Here is a 20,159-nt window from a genome sequence, read left to right on the forward strand (position 1 = left end):
ACTTTGATGAAAGAGGTTTCATACTTTCATAATCGGGCAACGAAGTATCCAGCATCTCGGAGGGAGACCGATGCTAGCGGCCGGACACGCTCACTGACCAATGATATGCTGACCAGACAGCTTCACAATGGAGAAATCGTTCAACGCGATTGGATTATTTATTCTCCATCTACCGGAGCAATTTATTGTTTTGCCTGCAAACTTGTATCCACTCACAGCCACAGTAATGCATTTGTTCTCGGCTTTAGTGATTGGAAGCATCCCGAGAGGATAATGGATACTGATCACTTAGTTGAGCAACCACACCATTTCACTACATATTATACTTTTGTAACTCTAAATGTTTGTAACTAATAAAACTCCTCGTGTACGTGTACAGCCAGCCAGTCATATTTTGGCATTAAGTCGGGTGCTACTCTGAGGTTTTGAGTGATATTACCTAGGTATTCCTGAGCCATACACTGTCTTGGAATCTTATCCATTGTATTTTGTCTTGTGATGTTTGACTAAAAGGGCAAAAGGCTAGACCTACTTTGGTTGAACTATGTGGCTGCGTCCCTGCTTTTGACAAATAGGTGTGCGATTTGACATGCCAGATTGACTGAAAATTCTAAATATTGGTCATGTTGGTAGGATTGGGTAGGCGTGGTGTTACTTGTTGGGTTGGGGGGGGGGCCCATGAGCGCTCAGTGCCCAGGGGCCCCTGCAGGTACTAATCCGGCCCTGATTCGGAGACACTTACTCATTATTGTAAAGACTCATTACTCTGAGACTCAAAGTCAATCTTTTGAGAAAGTTTCTTATACTTTTGAGATAGGCTGTAATTCATTATTCCAAGAGTCCTTCCAAGTCATTATTATGAGAACGCGTTTCATTATAATGACACGTGTGTATTTTTTCATCGAATTGGCATAATTGAGCATCCACGCAATTAAATGTTGGTTATGTTATTTTAATGTGTGTAGAAAACACTTAAAACCCCATCGTCTCCTGGCCTTCCTGTTGAACTGTTTGCGGAACATAAAGCTGTTTCCTCCAGTGTTGCCAACTCCATAGTAAGGAAAGTAGCTATTGGCGGTCCGAAAAGTCGACAGAAGTCCCTAAATGACGTAATCCCCTAATTTGCATATCATGTAATGGCGGTAAAATAACGTTCCACCCCCTTCAAGGATCAAAACTTGAAACCACCAGAGTAAATCCAGACGACAGTAGATCACAAATGTCTCTATTAGAAAAAGTAGAAGTAGTTTTTAGTAGAAATCTCCCTTACAATAAAGGCAGTATAGTATGCCCGTGTGTCATCTCCAATAAATGTCTTCAACCATCCTTTAAACTCAGGGTTTGATCCCACTCCTTTCTGTACTTTTGTGAATACAGTTTAGACTGTGACAAGATGACTTACGTGGATGTTTAGCTTGTCACAGTCAGGTAGGCACACACACAGTGGACGAGGTGATTAAGTGACTGAAGCTGTCTCCTCTCTGCTCTGACTGCAGCGGAGCTGCTGCGGGAGGCAACTGTGAGTGCACGCCTGTGAGTACTATGGGAGGGCTGAGGGGCTCACGGCTGCTTGTTAACTGCAGAACAATACGTGAGTCTCCAAACACCAGAAAAGTCCCTAATAACACCATTACAAGTCGTTATATTAGTCGTTTTGTCGCTTTTGACACAAATAAGTAGCCGGAGGATTTGGAAAGCCGCCAAATTGACCGAGAAAGTTGGCAACAGTAATTTCATCGGCTGTCAGAAGCTTTATACCCGGCCGTTGATAAGACACGCCCCCTGTGTTCCAACCAATCACAGGGCCGAAACGGATTGGCTCTTCTCGGCTGTCAGTCACGCATATTCTCCGTTACTTCCTGTGTGAGATCGTGGATTCGGTTTGTCTGCAGCGAGTCTCCGGTATGGGCAGCTGCCTCACTCCTCAACTTTTTTACCAGGGATTTAACCACAGTTGTGCTCCATTTGTCACGGTTGTATACCACCTATACATGGATTTGTGAACGGAATAACCCGAAAGTGCGCTTAACCGAGCGTTTGAATTCATTTTTTGTTAAGAAAAGGAAGAGGAGAAAATGCCAGTTGCAACTCTTCTGCCTTTTACCGCGACCCCGAATAGGAAGTCTGCCAGCCCGACCTCTTTCAGGTTGACAGAGAAATTCATCTTGTTATTAGTGTTTAGTGCTTTTATTACCCTGTGTTTCGGGGCTATTTTCTTCCTACCGGACTCGTCGAAGCTGCTCAGTGGAGTTTTCTTTCATTCCTCCGCGGTGGAGACCAACACCCGCACCGGTCCGGACAGCAGCGACCCGGGATCGGCTGGAAACGACGAGAGGGTCCTGGCCAAAATCAAGAACGACCATGAAAAAGCTCTGCTCGAGGCCAAGGATACTCTACAGAAACGACCGGACGAGATTAAGAAGGACATTTTGAATGACAAAAAGAAACTTCAGGAGGCTAAGGGTCACGGTGGTAATGATGTCAATAATTTACCTTTTGTTGTGTATCACCGACCCCCTGGAGCTACTGGACACGAACCTCTGGACCCAGAAACCAAGGAGAGACGCGCTAAGATCAAAGAGGTAAGAATCTGTTGAACGCACGCGCTGTTTGGACGTAACGCCAAACTCCGGCAAAAACAACTGACATTTATATATTTACATAGGATACTACAGTTTGTATTCACTATAAAACATGATTTAACAGTCAACATGAAGGGTTAACACCTCCTCTATAATTCGGCGTAAATATAATACACAAATGAGCCCTAAATTGCACGAAATTGTAACCTTTACATCATGTGATTGTAATGTTTCCTTATTTTATGACAGTTGGTTTTAATGCTTAAACATGACTTAACAGTTAACATGAATGTGTCACACCCGCTCTTTAATACGGCGCATATATAATACACAAATGAGCCCTAAATTATACGAGAATTGAACTTTTACATAATGTTCGCGTGTTATCTCGAAAGTCCTCTCCGCCGATATTCCTCGGAGAGCGGTGCTTACGATAGTGGACCAAGTATACCACTTCATTTTTTATTGCAACACAGTAAACCATAGTGTATCACTTGTAGCCGAATTGCTCAGAAATGTAGTCTTGTTGAGTTAAATACCGTACACTATGTTTCGACATCAACGCACACCTCAACGTGAATATGACACGTTGATTTTATGTTTTTTTCAACGGGATTTGGCGTGGCACAGGTTTTTCTTTCCACGACATTTCCCAGCAGTCAGTTTCTGGGGAAAACCAAGGAATGCACGCAGGATCCACTGCCCCCCTCCGGGCTTATATACCTGCCTTTCAGGTTTCCAGTGTCAGGGGAATATATGATTAACCAGATTATCAGTCACCACAGTGGTAACTGGTAACCCCTTGTTATCATGGCTGTGGAAGATTGAACACACCTTTAGCCTGTCACACACCATAATTTATGACCTAGATTTAGAGTGTACGCCACAGTTCATTCCCCTGAGGATTGGGAATTTGAAGATGCACCTGTTCCTTTTGAAAGCTTGATTTATTAATAGGATTATTACCAATTGTCACTCATTTGAAATCATAATTCAGTCTGTTTATTTACTGAGATAATGTCAAAGACCCCCTTGTATTTGACTTTTATTCAATAGCTTTTGTGCCCTCTGATCTCTTTCAATATTGTAAAGCCTGCAGCAGGTTGAAAAACACCAACAGGTAGCATGTCTGGCATTATTGTGTTCACTGCCGTGTGGGTGTGGGGGAGTGGGGGAAACAAGAGAAAGTCTCAGGTGGTTTCGGGTGGCTGCTGCTGGTGTTCAGTCACGCTCCTGCAGCATTATCTGTGCTGTTCTTATTATCTCAGCTCCTGATGTGCTCAATAGGAATGTAAATGTAGAATGAGATATATGAAATATCTTCGGTGATGTATTGAAAATGAGTTTTACTGATGGGGTTTTTGGTGAGCAGTTATCGTAGATCTGTTCACTGAGGTGACTTGATTTCTATTTACTCATTCAGGTGGTTAACTAGTCTCATGCAGAGGACCGACTGAACTTTAATACTTAATTCAGAATGGTATTTTTGCACATATTTCGTCTTTAACAGGTATGTGATTTTGGTTTTGCATGTGTCCATTTTGCGATTTTTATAACATTCAGATTCAGCCCTATTGTCCTGACTGAGCACATGTGTCGGGTGTGAAGACATTCAGATGGACTGATATTAGCCTTTCATTGAAGATCCTTTGAAATTGAGATAACTGAAAGTCATTTCAGCCCAGAGCGGACTTGAAAGTGCTCTGGAAATGACTTCTTGGAACAATCTCTGTACTGTCTGCAAGGCTATTTTCAGTTCTGACTAAATGAAATATGATAATGATGTATTTGACTGAAAACCCCAGTATCAATAAAGCAATCATATTCGAGCAGCACTTTTTTGAAAAGATTATGAAAAGCAATAATTGGTTCAGGCATTAAAATCGAATTTATCCAGAAAATCCTATCCGTTATGACCCTTTCAAGACCCTTGAGACTGAACTTTATGGCAATATTATGTTAAACGAAAGCATGTGTAATCAATATATCACTGGGGTGTCGTTGTAAACACCGCCCTGAATGCTAAAAAAATATATATGCGTGTATTTGGTATTAAAAAGCCAATGTTTGAGATGCTGATGGGATACGTTTCTCAGCTTAAGATGACATCTCGTGATACTGAAAGGTCATGCTGTCAACCACAAGAAGCAGGTTTTAAACCCGTCATGTCAACGGGAGGCCTCACTGTGTACCAATCAAGGTTGTTTTGCCTATAGAGTACATCCTCCTGCCTTCTGATTATCATACCACAGAACTATGTGTCATCTTATCGACGTAGTGCAAACACACAATCCCATGTTTGAGGACTTCAGTTGAATACTGTATCAAATAAAAAAAGACTTGGCTACTTAGACTTGGCTACTTAGTCTACCTTAAATGCTTGTATTTTTAAGGTGGAATAGAATGACATTATCTCAGTTTTTAGTCTTAAATTAGAATGGTTTACTTTACTTAGAGACCCGTTATCCCTTTGTTCCTCGCTCCCAGCTGGGTGTGGATGTTTGGATATTTAACTGTGAACTGGATGGCTTTTAAACAACAACAGTGTGCCGGGAGGAAATCAACACCACATTGAGATTGTTTGTTTGCTAACCGCAGCAATCAATGTTTCTTAAGTGCAGTGGGTTGTGTTGCTATGGGCTATGTTCTTGGGAAATGTCCAAATATTACGTTCATATAAATCTTAAAAAAAATAACACTGGTGCTAAGGGCATCAGAGTGAATTTGTTGCACTGATGCTGCTGCTGCTTTTTTTTGTTATGTTAGCCCAAGCAGCAACGCTGACATTCCAATTTAGGTCAAAACTTGTTTTTCTACAGTTTCTTTTTTTAAATGTTGCCTTCATCAGCTGATGATCTGCAGTTGGATTCAGCTGTAAAACAGATTTTAAACAAACAAAAAGCTTATACTTGTGATCACATGCTGATACTAGGGATGCTCCGATCAGGGTTCTTGGGGCCGATCACCGGAATCAGAATCGGCCGCTCCGACCATAGGGTGGGTGGGGCTATGGGGATCTTCCATTTAAAGTGTTGTTTTGTGAATTGAGTAGCGGACTTTCCGTTAGCCGGTAATTACTGGACTATGACCGGTAATTAGGGCTGTGCGATTATGGCAAAAATCATAATCACGATTATTTTGGTCAATGATTGATATCACGATTATTAAATACGATTATTCATTGACTTTGAAAACATCCATTTATTGAACTTTAAAACAAATACAAATAATAATTTCAACAGTATCTTTTTAACTGTTGATTACCCTGAACGTATAATTCAACTGAAAAACCAATACAAAATAAATGATACATTTAATTAAATTATATCAAAATAATAAATACCAATAAACAAGATCAACAAATATTTTGGAGCGCACTTCAACAAGCTACTAAACATATGTAACTATGATAAATACAAATAAATTAGAGTAAAATAAATTAGATCAAATATGCTGTCACAACCAAGCAAAGCAAAATAATTGTTTTTTTCGATTATGTTGTTTTCGTAATTGTGGCTGGCCAAAATCGTAATTGCGATTAAAATACGATTAATTGCACAGCCCTACCGGTAATACATTCTGATGTTTAAAACTCAGTTAATGGGGCTCATTTTTATATTGCTTCAGTTTATAATCGTAACGGATCGAAAAAAGTTCAAATTAATTTTTCAATAAATGATGCGCTTCCACAAACAACAACATTATTTGATTCAAATTAAGTACATTATTCAAGTTTACATTAACTTTGGATAATAACACGGGGGGAATAAACGGAGCCTCTCCCCCTCTCCTGACAGCCTGTCAGTATCTCATGCGGCTCACTGATCCAGTAATGAGTGACCCGACAGTGAAGAATAAATATATGTATAACTAGTTTAGTTCCAGAGGTAGATCAAATAGCTAAGTGTGTTAGGTCTAACTCTTAGTGTGTGTGTTGCTCCGCTCACCGGTCCGTCACAGCGGGCGGAGCTGCAGGATTTCTGCTTCACACACGTTGCATACCGCTATTTTACTGTCTTTTTCGGACACCTTAAAATACTGCCAGACTGGTGAAGCCATTTTGCCGCGCACAGAGAAAAGTGTCATGTGTTATACGTCATGTGATCGGCTCTCCTGATCAGCCTTTTTAGAGAGCACCGATCAAACTATTAAGAGCAGGGGTGTCAAACTCAATTTCATCGCGGGCCACATCAGCATCATGGTTGCACTCAAAGGGCCGGTTGTAACTTTAAGACTATATAAAAATACATATATAAATATATCATATATATAAAATAATGTATTATATTACATCATTGCTTCTGCATTGGATTATCATCGGATAGGGTAATAACTTCATAATTAACTACGTCTGAAAGCAGAAGTCTAGGGAAAATAATTGCAAGTCTTTTCAGTGCGTATGTCCCAAAATGATTTAAAAAGAAAAGCTAAATTCTTGAGAAAAAAGAAATAGAAGTGACATTTTGAAATAAAAATCTAATTCTGAGAAAAAGGAATTCTATGAAAAAATGCATATTTTGAAGAAAAAAAGGCAAATTCTGAGAAAAAAGTCATATTTGAGATGCATTGTGGGACATGTAGTTTATGGGCAACGTGCTTCTGTAGCATGTAACCGTATAATAAACATATTATATTCTTTGCAAGCTCTTGTGGGGCCACATAAAATGAAGTCGCGGGCCGAATGTGGCCCCCGGGCCTTGAGTTTGACACCCCTGATTAAGAGTGAATATCGGCCGATCGATCGGAGCTTCCCTCGCTGACACCTTTGCAAAAGTGTCACCAGAATTTGGAAAGCAAACTGGTTCAGCTGTGTTTATTTTTTTGCTGAGGAAACGGGTCACCGAAAGGTTAGTGCTATCCTAAGCAAATGTGCTTTCCTGTGGCACTTCCTCTTTATATTCTGCGCAGCAGGCTCTTAAAAGTGTAATAGATATGATTACCCTCACTTATCACATTGACCATGACGGCTAAAAGTATTCCTTTGTAAACAACATCAAGCAAATCACCTCAACATATTGACTACCATTATATAAGACATATTTGGTGCCAATTATCCGGAGCTTTGACAATGTCTTTTTCACTCTTTTTGTTAAGATGGTGAGGGTTAGGGTTTGTCATGGATAGAAAAAACAAGATTGTCCAGCTGCTACTTGCTCAAAATAAACCAACATTGTTGCAGAAATCATCCATAACGGTGCGTTGTTCTACGACGTTAAATGCAAACCAACCTAATGGAGCAACTGATGAACACATTTGAACGTTTGGAGAGACTGTAATTCTTTGAAGTGCAAGACGGGGATACAACAGAAGTGTGTTTTTTATCTACAGCGTGTATCAAACACAGGGTTTGTCAAACATGCTCAAGTTATGGGTTGGTCAGATGCGACTTAAAGACTCAAAAACAATGCTCAATAAACTGATCTCCAAAAAGCTTGTTGACGAGGAAGATTTTTGAAAAGCAGATCTATATTTTAACAAATGGAGGTTATTTAAATTATTTCACAAAAACCAAGGAAAATAGAAAACCCCATGACTTATTAATGTATGTTTAAGCATGGATGTGCAATGTAAGTCCAATGGATTCCTGTAGAGTTTCGATCAGTTCTCAAATGAATATCTTAAAAAAAGAAACGCTCGTCTAACAGCAAAGCACATTTGATACGAGATGTTAAGAGTAAACGTTGTCCACCGTGTCAACACATCTCCTCCGCTAACTGTCAAGTTACATGTATTCCTCTGTGTATAGGGAGATGCCATTACGATAATTCAATAAGAAGTGGCTACCTCAAACGTGTTCAGCCTAAGCTAAATATGAACCTAGCAGTGTTATGTCTCTTCTGATTAAACAGCAATGGGGCTTATGAGAACTGTCAGAAAATGTACGTTTTCCTTGGTGACAGTGTTGACTTTGGCCTGGCAGTTGTGGTTGTTATTAAATGAAAAACTTGCAGCTATGTCCTGCTTTTGATTGGAGATAATTGGTCTTTCTGGTTCAGTACATTTGAGGTATTCAGTTTCCCTTCCGAGAAACTGTCAAAACATCCATAAAACAAATATATGATGCCCCTTATTATTATCAACAAGCTACAACATGTTGGACTCTTCTTTGCAATACTAGCTTAACAATGTTTTCGTGCTTTTGGACAAGCTGTAATTGTTGTAGTAAATTTAAGTTGAATATGAACTTGTTACAGGAGTTCCATACACGCTATAATCTAGGCTTTTGGCATTTATTGGAACGACACTATACATATCACTAATGTAGTAGTTATTGTTTATCGCATAATCACATTCGACTTAGTTTTTATAGCAACATTTTTAGAAGTCATAATCGTAATGTGAAGTCATAGATGTGTATGGCAACATCAGAGAAGTGTTCCAGCTTGAATACAATCAGCACTAATAGATTTACATTGACACACAATGAATATCGTTCCTGTTCTCGCTTTGATGAGTACTTGGACTAAAATAGACTTTGGTTAACTTGAGTATAATAATCCAAGGACAAGAATGACGACATAAATAGTATCACTTGTCGTGAGTGATGCAAAAAGGCATATTATTATCACCTTATTCAGATATTTTAAGCTGTGTTTTCTATAGATGCATCGACAACTCAAGGTTTTTCCCTAGATCGTTATAGAAATGTTTCACTTTCAGCTCATGAAGCCAATAACGCCACTCAATCGTAGCCTTACATGCTCCCCTTGACCCCTTGGATGGCCTCTTGGTATTAAGTACGAGAATCTGAACTTATTTGAAGACAAAGTTCTGTGATACCGTCTTCTTACTCTCTGCCATCGGAGCCAGTTATCCAGGGATCTGCCCTGCTGTGGTGGGCATGCTGCAGAGGCCACTCTGTAAGAGATAAACGTCTTGTTGTGAGGGACCGCCACAATCCCACAATCAGCTAAATCTGTTTGTCTGTTCCAAATCAAAGGCTCTCTGGAGATCCCCCTCCTCTCTTTGGTCTCTCTGTGAGAGGCTTTGGAGGCGAGAGCAGAGGGGGGTAATAATAAAAACCTGGGCTGATAAACAGGGGAAATCAGGCTAGATCAAGGGGTCGATGCTGGATGCTAGAACTCCTGAGTTGTTTGGTACAGCAAACAACCTTCCTCTCTGGTACCAACATCTTTCCTAACAGCTTGAAATAGATTCGATTTCAGGCTTGATATCATTCATAGCACCTGGAATATTAGGATGTATGGAGCAGTGTTTTCCCATGAAGCAATATTAGGCTGTCATGGGATGAGATATAGTTAGTTATAGTTGAATTATGTTGTTTTTGGATACCACACACTTCCACCCATAGTTTAATGGGCGACCTGTAATTCTGCCATTGCAAATAAGACCCTGCCTATCGTTGGTAAACAGACACTTTTACAGATTGAATTCTAACAAGTAAGATAAACGAGCTGGTTAGGTTTTTTCACACATAGACACTACATGTAGAAACTGACATTTGCAAGATCAGGAAAACATCCATCAATGGGCAACATCTTTACAACACAGCTGAATATTCTGGACTTCTCAGAATGTTATTTGCGAATGATTAAAACACACGGTTTCTTAAGGCCGCTACACACCAACCCGAGACCAAAGAACGCGGGAGGTGTGACAATGTGCCGTAAAGCAACGACGGTGCGGGACACACCGACCTGAGTAGGGCGCCGTGAATGCCCGACTGCCTCTGACCAGTGGCGAGCCGTGACTTTTATACCTAGGCCCTCTGACCCCCCCTTCCCTCTAAAAAAAAGAAGAGTTATTACGTCACAGCGTATACTTCAGCGGAATATCAAAACAGCGACCCGGGGTGCAAAACGCATCAATGACAGCGACCCTCTACCACACAGAACACCATTTATATAAACACCTATCAGGACAGGGCACCCACAGCCACGTAACAATTAAACATGAATGAAGTCGGCACGGCGGCCCGCATTGAAAATGACTTAGGCCTACCTTTAATGATAAATCACTGAAACACAAAGTCCATCCTCCTGTCCTTTTGGATGAAGCACTTGCGGGTCATTCAGCTGATCCGTTGCCACTCCAGTTTATCATTGGAACTCAATCTTGAAAATGACTCGGTTAATAATTTTGCAAACAATGTCATCACTATCACTGAAGTGAGCCATCATGAACGAACTTATGCTAATCATAAATCTATCAATCAGAAATCTATCGTTTAGATTTCTGATTCAAAAATAATAAAAGTAGGGTAGACATGTGGATATTATCCGGCTGAACAAAACGTGCATTTATCAAACGGGTTCGTTTTCCACAGACCTTATTTCAAACTATCTTCCAAAATCCTATGGAGAAATCCCGTTGCTTTCTGTCGAGGGAATCCGAGCGCAGCTTACTTCCGGGTTTTAGGACGCGTCACTGCACCACTTGACCTCACAGCGGGCGGAACTTGTCATAAAGTCCGTCTCTCGTTGAGTTACTATAGCTGGCCCTCTGTGAATGTAGAGAGGGACCAACAAGCCCTCCCGTCTTCACAGAACTCGCAGAGACCGCATTTAACCCTTCACATTCCAACAGAAACTGAACAGGCAGATTCGAAGGATTTATTTATTTGGAAATGTTATTTTAATTACAATTAAATGAAGTTATTTTGGTAAAACTAATGAAAAAAAAGTAGGGTAACAATAATATATATAATAATATTTAAATTGTAATGTTTTCAAATATTATTTTTTAGAATATCTTAGGCCCTCACTGCCTCTGACGGCTCGCCACTGCCTCTGACTCCCAAAATGGGGTAGGTGTGTCTGGGCCTTTACCCTATGGACATCCCCATGGGAACGAGCAAACCGCACAACTGAAACTGAATTGACTGAAATTCAGTTGAATTCTGTGGTTTAGTAGTGTAGGCTACTTAGGGAATTACCGTCCCTCACAATGTCAAATGTAGATTTGGTGAAGTCATATTCACACTTCCTGTTTGAAAGGGTATCTTATAGGTGCTGGATTTTTTTTGCCTGACTGGTGTCGAAACCAAATCGCTAAGCTCTTGAGAAAAACATCTACGTTTAAGTGACGCAAATCTGCAGTTTCCTTTTGAAAAGTGACACTTACTTCACTGGCAGTAATGGTGGTTGTTAACAGTTAATACACCGGGAACCCCCCTTTGAAACTCCCTCGAGGCCTCTGGGGAAACCTGAATTAGCTCTAAGCAACACACAGGTGCAACTCTTGTCTTAGTGGCAGCATTTCTTTATTATAATGACAGACTGGTTGCTAATTAATACACAAAGTCTCACCTTTTGTGCTCTGAGCAACCGCTGCTGTTCTATTCTGACTCCTCATCCTCCTTATGTGTGTGTGTGTGTGTGTGTGTGTGTAAGAGTGTGTCTGACATGTGATGAGGTGGAGCTTGTTGCTGCTTGAGTATGCAGATGAACATTTAACCGGCCATAAGGACGGTGTGTTTGCAGTATTTACTCCTTAAAGCTCAGCATCCTAAAGGACACTCGCTTAACGCCCTGTCAGCCTCTGTCAGCACCTCTTCTTCAAAGACATGCAGAAACACAACGGAGGAAACTGTAACCAGTGGCTTGTTAGAACACACACACACGCACACGCACGCACACACACGATGTTCAGAGAGCTGTGGATTAGTAAAGGTTTCTCCTCACTGTCTAAAGCCGACTGTCAAAGCAAAGATGAACCATCAATCTTCCCTCTCCCTTTTTACATCTCTTCATGCATGTCATTTCTCTCCCCCCTTCCTCCCTTTTCTCCTCTTCACTCCCGGCATTTTATTTCTCCTTTCCTTGTTCCTTGCTTTGCTGTCTTCAGGATACAGTTCAGTTATTTGTGCCCAACGCAATTGTTCCTGCCACTCTGTGAGCCTATGTGGGTGCGTCTTTGCAAGCGTGCATGCATTTCACCCAAAAAGCCATTTTGCCGCTTCGCCAACCTTCAGGGCCAGAAATAGAAGTCTCCGTTTCTTTCTGTGCCTTTTTCAGTCTAACTTAGCAGCTGTATTTCGCTATCAAGCATTTTAACTAATTGCCTCTTGTTCACTGGTTCCACTTATTTTCTTAGAATGGCCACGAGACATGTGTTGTCAGTAGGGGTGTTGAAAATAATCGTTTCTACAATGCGGACGTGGACGATTCGGTATCGATGCAGTGACGGAAGATAATCGGTTATAGCGTAGTAACGTTGCTTCCTGATTTTCCGGCCGCGGCTTTACTATAACGTTTTTCTTTCTGTCACTTTAATATCAAATCGGTCGGTGACGCAGAGATCAGGGAACAGACGTGACAGCGGCACAGCAACACCGAACACGGAGCAGTCTGCTTTATCCACCAACACAAGAACACCAGTCCAGAACCAACAGCAGAAGGACCCGCTCTGAATCACTCCGTGTCGCTCAGAGACACAGGGATTTATGTTTTTCAAAAATAATCGCGTTACAATCATGTCAGGTTTTTGGTGGATTTAATTAAGTCTTGGATTGCAGAGTATGAATGTCCTTTAGCAATTTGCAGACGATATATAGGCTACGTGTGTAAAGTTTGTGAAGGCAGGAGGACAAAAGCTTCCGCGATCACCGTCCCCTCCCCGTTCCTCCAAGCCCCGCCCCCTCCCCGTTCCTCCAAGCCCCGCCCCCTCCCTGAAAATAATGAGTGACAGGCTGATGGTGACCCGATAGAAACTTTATTATTCACTTAATCACTGAGATATAATGAAGCTAACTTAGTCTCATACATTCATGGGATTTATGTAACAGTAAGACAGAGAATGTGAGTGTGCACCCACATGCAGTATTTTAGTTGTTATATGCTGTTGTAAATACTCCTGTTGTCTGCTGTGTTCAGACTCAAGTCCTGTGTGTGATGCCTCATTCAGTGTCCTTTCTTAACAGAAGACCGTCGCTAGAAGCTGCAGCTCGACTGCAGAAGCTGCAGCTCGACTGCAGAAGCATTAGCTTTTTGTTTTTGAGGATGGAACAACTTCACATTCTTATCTGAATGAGAGCCCAAGCATAACAAAATGACTGATGGAAACTAGGGCTGTGCAATTAATCGTATTTTTATCGCAATTACGATTTTGGCCTGCCACAAATACGAAAACAACATAATCAAAACAAACTATTTTGCTTTGCTAGGTTGTACACTATATTTGATGAGTGCAACATATTTGATCTAATTTATTTTTGGTCCAATTTATTTTTATTTATCATATTTATATGTTTAGTAGCTTGTGGAAGTGCGCTCCAAAATATTTGTTGATCTTGTTTATTGGCATTTATTATTTATTTAAATATAAATGTATCATTTATTTTTGTATTGGTTTTTCCGTTGAATTAGACGTTCAGGGTAATCAACAGTTCAAAAGAGACTGATCAAATTATTATTTATTTGTTTTAAAGTTCAATAAATGGATATTTTCAAAGTCAATGAATAATCGTATTTAATAATCGTGATATCAATTATTGCCCAAAATAATCGTGATTTTTGCCATAATCGAGCAGCCCTAATGTAAACACTTTTTAAAATGTGGAAATTCGGCATGTAAACAATCCTCTGATGCTCTTAATTGTTATTATAGCTACAGTATACTCTGTCATTGCTCAATCCACGTGTTAGAGACCTGTACAGTGTATGGATGACACTAGAGATATATGTAATATAATAATGTAATGATATGTAATATTTTGGTTAAGGGAACATATTTCCACACACTTTGAATTCACTAATCAGTAAGATTGAAGGGCACTTTAACATGTGGTTAACTGTGTGTATGTAAATGACCCAAGTTATGAATTGGAAATGAGAATATTGGCTACTGTAATATATTAGAAACCACCAGCTTTCCATAACGACATATCATGCTGTACCTGTAGCCCAAGGCCTGGGAGCGAGTGATGAATATTGTAATGGTGTTATAAAGTCACTGTAAATATATAGTCCTAGTGGTAAGGCTGCAAGGCTTTTATAAATCCCATTATTAGTATGGAAAGTTAGTCAGTGTGGATAGATTGGTCCGGGGATTTGCTTTGGGGGTCGGGGATGAATGTACTCGTTCCAGGTGTTTCATTTATTGCCTCCTGGCGCTCTATGATGGAATACAGACTCCAGAGTGACTGATAGGGTCATTTTGCATATATACACACTCTAGCTGTCGGTGCACGTCTTCTGTGTCCTATAGACCTTTGCAAAGTCCAGTATTAGCCCGCGGCAAAACAGACCCCCCCCACCACACACAGCCCTGAGACGGTGGTGCATCGTATCCGTCTCGGAGGTATATGTAGCGCTTTACTGGATCCACTCGCCCAGCTCACTCGCATAGTCATCGAGCATTGATTTGGAAAGTCATGGCGCAAAAATACATTGTTATTAATTTAACCTAGTAATATTTGTGCTATAGGTCAAGGCGAGAGCAAGCCTAAAAGAGCGGATGGGAAATTATTCAAGCAAATACAACGGACTTGGCTTATACATTATTCAAACTGATAGACATGATATGCAAACACAATACTTACTGCCGCTCTTGGTTTTCAGAAAACGAAGCCGAATGAATCCTGATTTAAACAAAGAATTTATTTTCAATCATAAAAAAGATTTGTTACTTGCATGTATATTTTTGATAAAGAATGTGTATTAAAGTAAAGGTTCCATAGTTTTTCTAACCCGTTGGATATCCATATCTTGGGAAGCTTTGACACATTTGTGGTGATTCCTCCACAATTCTAAGAGTAGGTCATTGGCGAATAAGTGCATGACCACCTTGAGCTTAATTGTGTGTGTTTAAGTACCGTGTGCATAGACGTGCCATGTAACACATTTTATTCACATTTAAGATTTAAGGTTTTTAAGTAGGGCTGCACATATATATTGAAATTGTAATCGCGACCACAATTTTGGCCTCCAGTACATGTGGCCTCTTTTAGTTTAATTTGTGGTACAATTTGTAAATTGAATGGAAGTGAAAGCACTTTCTTTAAATGCAAAGTACGATACAAATATTTTATCCTTCTCAAGATTGAATCAAAGAAGCATACAGTCAAGTGCTCAAAGTGTGCCAATGAAGTAAAAGAACATAATTTGTTGCTCATGCTACAGTATGTGGCTGTGTTGTGGAGGTTTTCAGCTCATGTTGTTGTGCCTCTAACTAGGGATGCCAGAAACTGACCATGATCAAATTCGAAAATCGGACAGCCCTGGCGAATATTAATCGATTATTCGCCGCCGCACCCCTCCCCACAGACATTTTATTTTTTGTAGCGACACAACATTTTTTTTCATTTGCACTTGTCAGTTCGAAGTAGTTCCACGAGGAACTCTTCTTTGAACGTACCGCTTTGTTCATCTTTAGTTGTGTTGTTCTCACTGTTCTGTATATCGCCAATAAATCAATCGCAGGGTGTGACGGAGAGGGGGGCGGGGGGCGGTGTGTAGCAGCGCAGCGTGAGTGCAGCACTCTGCGCAGCACTCTGCGCAGCCTACGCTGCTGGCTTCCTCCAAGTTTACAGTAAAACAAACTGGTGGTGAGACCAATGACCATTTACAATTATTAATACTATTACTATTATTAGCATTAGTCTATATTTTGGTTGAAACTAAGCCAGGAAAAAAAAGAAAAACATAAATAATAATACAAATATATATAAATAAAATCGAATTAAAAGTTTTAATTTTCGATTATGGAGACTGTAACGAATATTCGAAAAATCGAATAATCGCTGGCATCCCTACCTCTAACTACACAGCGTGAAAGTGCCTGAAACGTGCCAAACGTCAATAACGAGTAATCAATAGCCCTTCAGGCTCCCTCTACGCACGATTTGAAGCATCTCAGTTGCTCCTCTCCACTCTCTCCTCCACTTACAGATTGAAAGCGTTAAGAGAGCTTTCTAACCCTAACCCGACCATTTTCAACATAAACTGGTCAACTATCAAAGGACGGGTCCAAAGAGAGGCATATTGTTCTGCTGGCTCAATATCACAACATAGATCTTTAAAGTTGGGCAAAGGGAAGTCTCGTGGTGTTTCAGTTTCTGCTTCCCCCTCTCAGACCCCCTGTATGTACAGCCTGACATTACAGCTCCGGGTGAACTTTGGAGTTTTGCTTTTCTTTCTGAATTCTATCAATACACCACAGGTTGGGTATGGACCATGGATTTCTGTATAGTGCGTGTGTTCGAGTGGGTTTGTTGTCCGGTCTTCCTGCTGCGACCGGTCGCCTATTGACTAACTCCAGCTGCTCTACAGATGTGTTTTTATTGGTGCCCGAGGGAGTTGGGAGTTCTCAGTTCTCCCTGATTTGGTTTTAAAAAAACATACACACTGCAGATATGTCTTCCATTTTGTGGAAGTGGCTTCTCCCGTAAACTCATTGTGGCTAAACATCAGATATATCCTTTATTTTGGAAAGGACATCATTAGAGACGAGATTTGAAAATCTACTTCATCATATTTTAGAGAGAAACCTGCCCTGTTTTATTCCTCCATGTTGCATGTTGGCTGCCGTTTCTTGTTAATGAACACTCCACTTTCTCTCCATCTGTTTCACATTAAAACACTTCCAGATGCTCAAAGGGCACAATCACTATCCCTTCACTACAATGTTTTTACTGTGAAACATCTGCAGGAAGAGTGTGAGATCCGTTCCAGTAGCCCACAGATAATTTGTTTCCCTTTTTCAACACAGCCATTATTTGACTACATACTTTATTTGGATTCAGGGACATGCAAAACAGAATTGTAGAGCTCAGTGCGGGGCCAGACGACGCATGTGTGAACAGGGTGTCCGCGTGGTCTTAAAAAGTATTAAAAGTTGATAAATCAATTTAGCGAAAATTAAGGCTATTCAAAAGTATTAAACGGCATTTTCCAAGGTATTAAGAAGGTCCACAGCAACGACAACATGAAACACCCTTTAATTTACTGAAACAACATGTCGGGGAAACCCCCTCAAGGTGGCCCCATGCATAGCGTGCCATAAAATGCTGCTTCTTATTTTAAGTTTCGTTGCCTTGCTCCGCTCTGTGGGGACGGGGGGGACTACCTGAGAGATCTACAGCAGGAGAACACGCCGTGCATCGCGGAGAATAAACAGAAGGGCAACCATGACAACCATGCTCCGGGGTCTTCTTCGCTGCTTTTGGTGTATGTTGTGGTGGCAGCAGCGCCACTTACAGGCCTGGCATATGTACTACAGCGTTTCCAGCGGTCTAGTGTGAACGGACACGTTAATGAATCGAATGCGAGTGAGCGGAATACTTTTTTGCGTTTGCGTTTTACTGTATGCGTCCTCGTGGGGCCGGGGTCTAAGCCAAACTATATCCGGTCACAGAGATCTGCTATTTTAAAGTAAGGTCAACACATATCGACCCTAAATATAGACTATATTAAGAACGAGAAAAGTCTTAACATATATATCGTTTTTTGTAAACATACGACAAATGTGTGAGGGTGATGACGTCAGAGCATCGTCCTATGTGCCGGGCTTGGCCCCGGACAGCCCCAGCCCAATTTAACCCCTGGGTATTTGTGAGGGAGCTCCTGTATGGCATTACCCCGCTGAAGCTCATGAAGTTTAATATATTTCATAGTTCAAAGTTTTGTCAATTGTTTTGATTATTGGTCAAATACTGGTTTCTGAGGAGCTTTACTGGAATGAAAGAGCACAGAGTACAGAAGCAACAAAGCAGCATACTGCATTAAACCTGACCTTCAGAGAGGTTGAAGTTCATGTGGAGAGGAGGCTTCAGGAGTCTGTCTGCACTCCGTTTAGTTGTGCTATCTTACAATCAATATAGTAAATGTGAGGTAAAGTGTGTCGCCAATGTAACCGGTTAGAACTCGAAGTTGCGATGAGGTCTTAAAATGTATGGAAAGGGTCTTAAAAAAGGTCTTCAAAGGTATTAAATTTGACTTCAGGATTCCTGCATATACCCTGGTGAAGCTTTTTGGATCATTAGCAGTCTACACTAGGATTGCAGGAATATTAGCATGCCTTTTGTTAAAGACATTGATGTATGCTCCTTGGCAGAGCCGCCTCATGGGACTGGGTGAACGCGCATGTTAAATCTATGGGCCGGCGTTGCCAGTAATGACCATGCTTTGTGCATCGTATCGTTTTGATTAGTGAGGCTGAAAGGTGCAATTTGTCTTGCCTTGCTCAGAGCTAACACACGGCTAGCTCATTAGCATGGAAAAGGTGATTAATTGCATTTACAATCACCTCTGTGTTGTGTAATATAGGAGAGTGATCACAAATGGCATAATATAAGATGAAAAGGGGATAAATTATCGTTTCGTTTTAGAGATGTTTTGGAGTCGTGTTAATATTTCTGAGCTTTGGTTAAGGGTAAATAGGCGTTACATTTCATTAAGTAGATTGTTTAAAGGTAAGTCAATACTTCTTCTTTAGTCTATTGACCTTTTCTTGATATATCTGCTTTAGTCATACTAGAGGAGCGTATCGTGTGTAAAAGGCTGAATAGCAATGATGACAGGAATAGAGAACAATGCTTTTGTTGGAGCCTAATCAGTGTTCAATGAACACCATTTCTCTCTGATAAAGGGTTACTTGCCGCCATGGGTTTATAGAATTCTTCAAATTCTTAAACTGCATTTGAAAGCGATTGGATTAGCTGCAAACAGACCAATGGGAAAATGTGTGTGTAATCACCCATTTGACAGCCAATGGTTCATCCATTGACATAAAGGGAAAAGGAACAGTTTTACGGCAAATGTATTAACTTAAAAAGACTTATCAGTAGGGTTGGGTATCGTTTGAATTTCCACGATTCCGATTCTACTTTTCGATTCTGGGTCTTAACGGTTCTCAATTCCGATTCTTTGAGGGGCAGGGTAAAAAAATGATGCATGCTTCTTCCACCAAAAAAATTACATTTATTCGAGAAACTTTTACACAGGTTAGTTTACAGTAATATTCACATTAATCAGTCTGTTTATATTCACTGCTATGTAACTGTAACCTGAGAACCACTGAAGCTACAGCAGTGCAACAGTCCAACTTTTAAAGGACCCCCCCCCCCCCTCCCCCCATTTAAAAACGAGAAAAACAAGCATATCTGCCTTCTCAGGCATACCTGGAAGAAATACATTCTTTACCTGGGAAACCGGCCAAAACTCAAACCATTATACACACATATGTTGTTTGAGATGAGCACAGTGTGTATGTTCTGCATATCGTATTTCCCTATTCAGGGTTATGTTACTGCATACTCTTCATGTTCCTGTTCATTCACTCGTTTGTTTTGGAGTGGACTGACCCACCTGTTTGCAAAGGCACGTCTCAGATGTTCAGAAATATAAAACAGCCTGTGTGAAGGCCAACAGCAGAAATTTGCCATTTCACATTCTGCCAACACGTTGATAATGTATTCTTGGCAAATAAAAGCTCCTACGTTTTGGCACAAACAACAGGCTGGCAGTTTTCTCATGCTTTAGCCCGTTTGAATTTGGAAACTGAATTTAGGCTGCGAGCCTCCGGGGTGGATGACATTTTTTTTGACGAAGCCTTGTAGCCCAGGGATGGAGATGGAGGAAAATGCTCTTGGTTATTCAATATTAACGTGTCTCGAGC

At 40.7% G+C, this 20,159-nt stretch overlaps 1 protein-coding gene across 1 annotated transcript in view; it reads left to right on the forward strand.

Annotated features, from left to right (window-relative positions):
* Positions 1–1,874: 1,874 nt before the first annotated feature.
* Positions 1,875–20,159, forward strand: part of man1a1 (mannosidase, alpha, class 1A, member 1) — a 210,799-nt gene continuing 192,514 nt past the window's right edge. The window contains exon 1 of the mRNA XM_034076387.2: positions 1,875–2,582. Within this exon, the coding sequence (XP_033932278.1) occupies positions 2,076–2,582 (507 nt within the window). The 5' untranslated portion in view covers positions 1,875–2,075. The remainder of the gene's footprint in view (positions 2,583–20,159) is intronic.

Source organism: Pseudochaenichthys georgianus, chromosome 24 (genome assembly GCF_902827115.2).
Source record: "Pseudochaenichthys georgianus chromosome 24, fPseGeo1.2, whole genome shotgun sequence".
Taxonomy (NCBI): Eukaryota; Metazoa; Chordata; class Actinopteri; order Perciformes; family Channichthyidae; genus Pseudochaenichthys; species Pseudochaenichthys georgianus.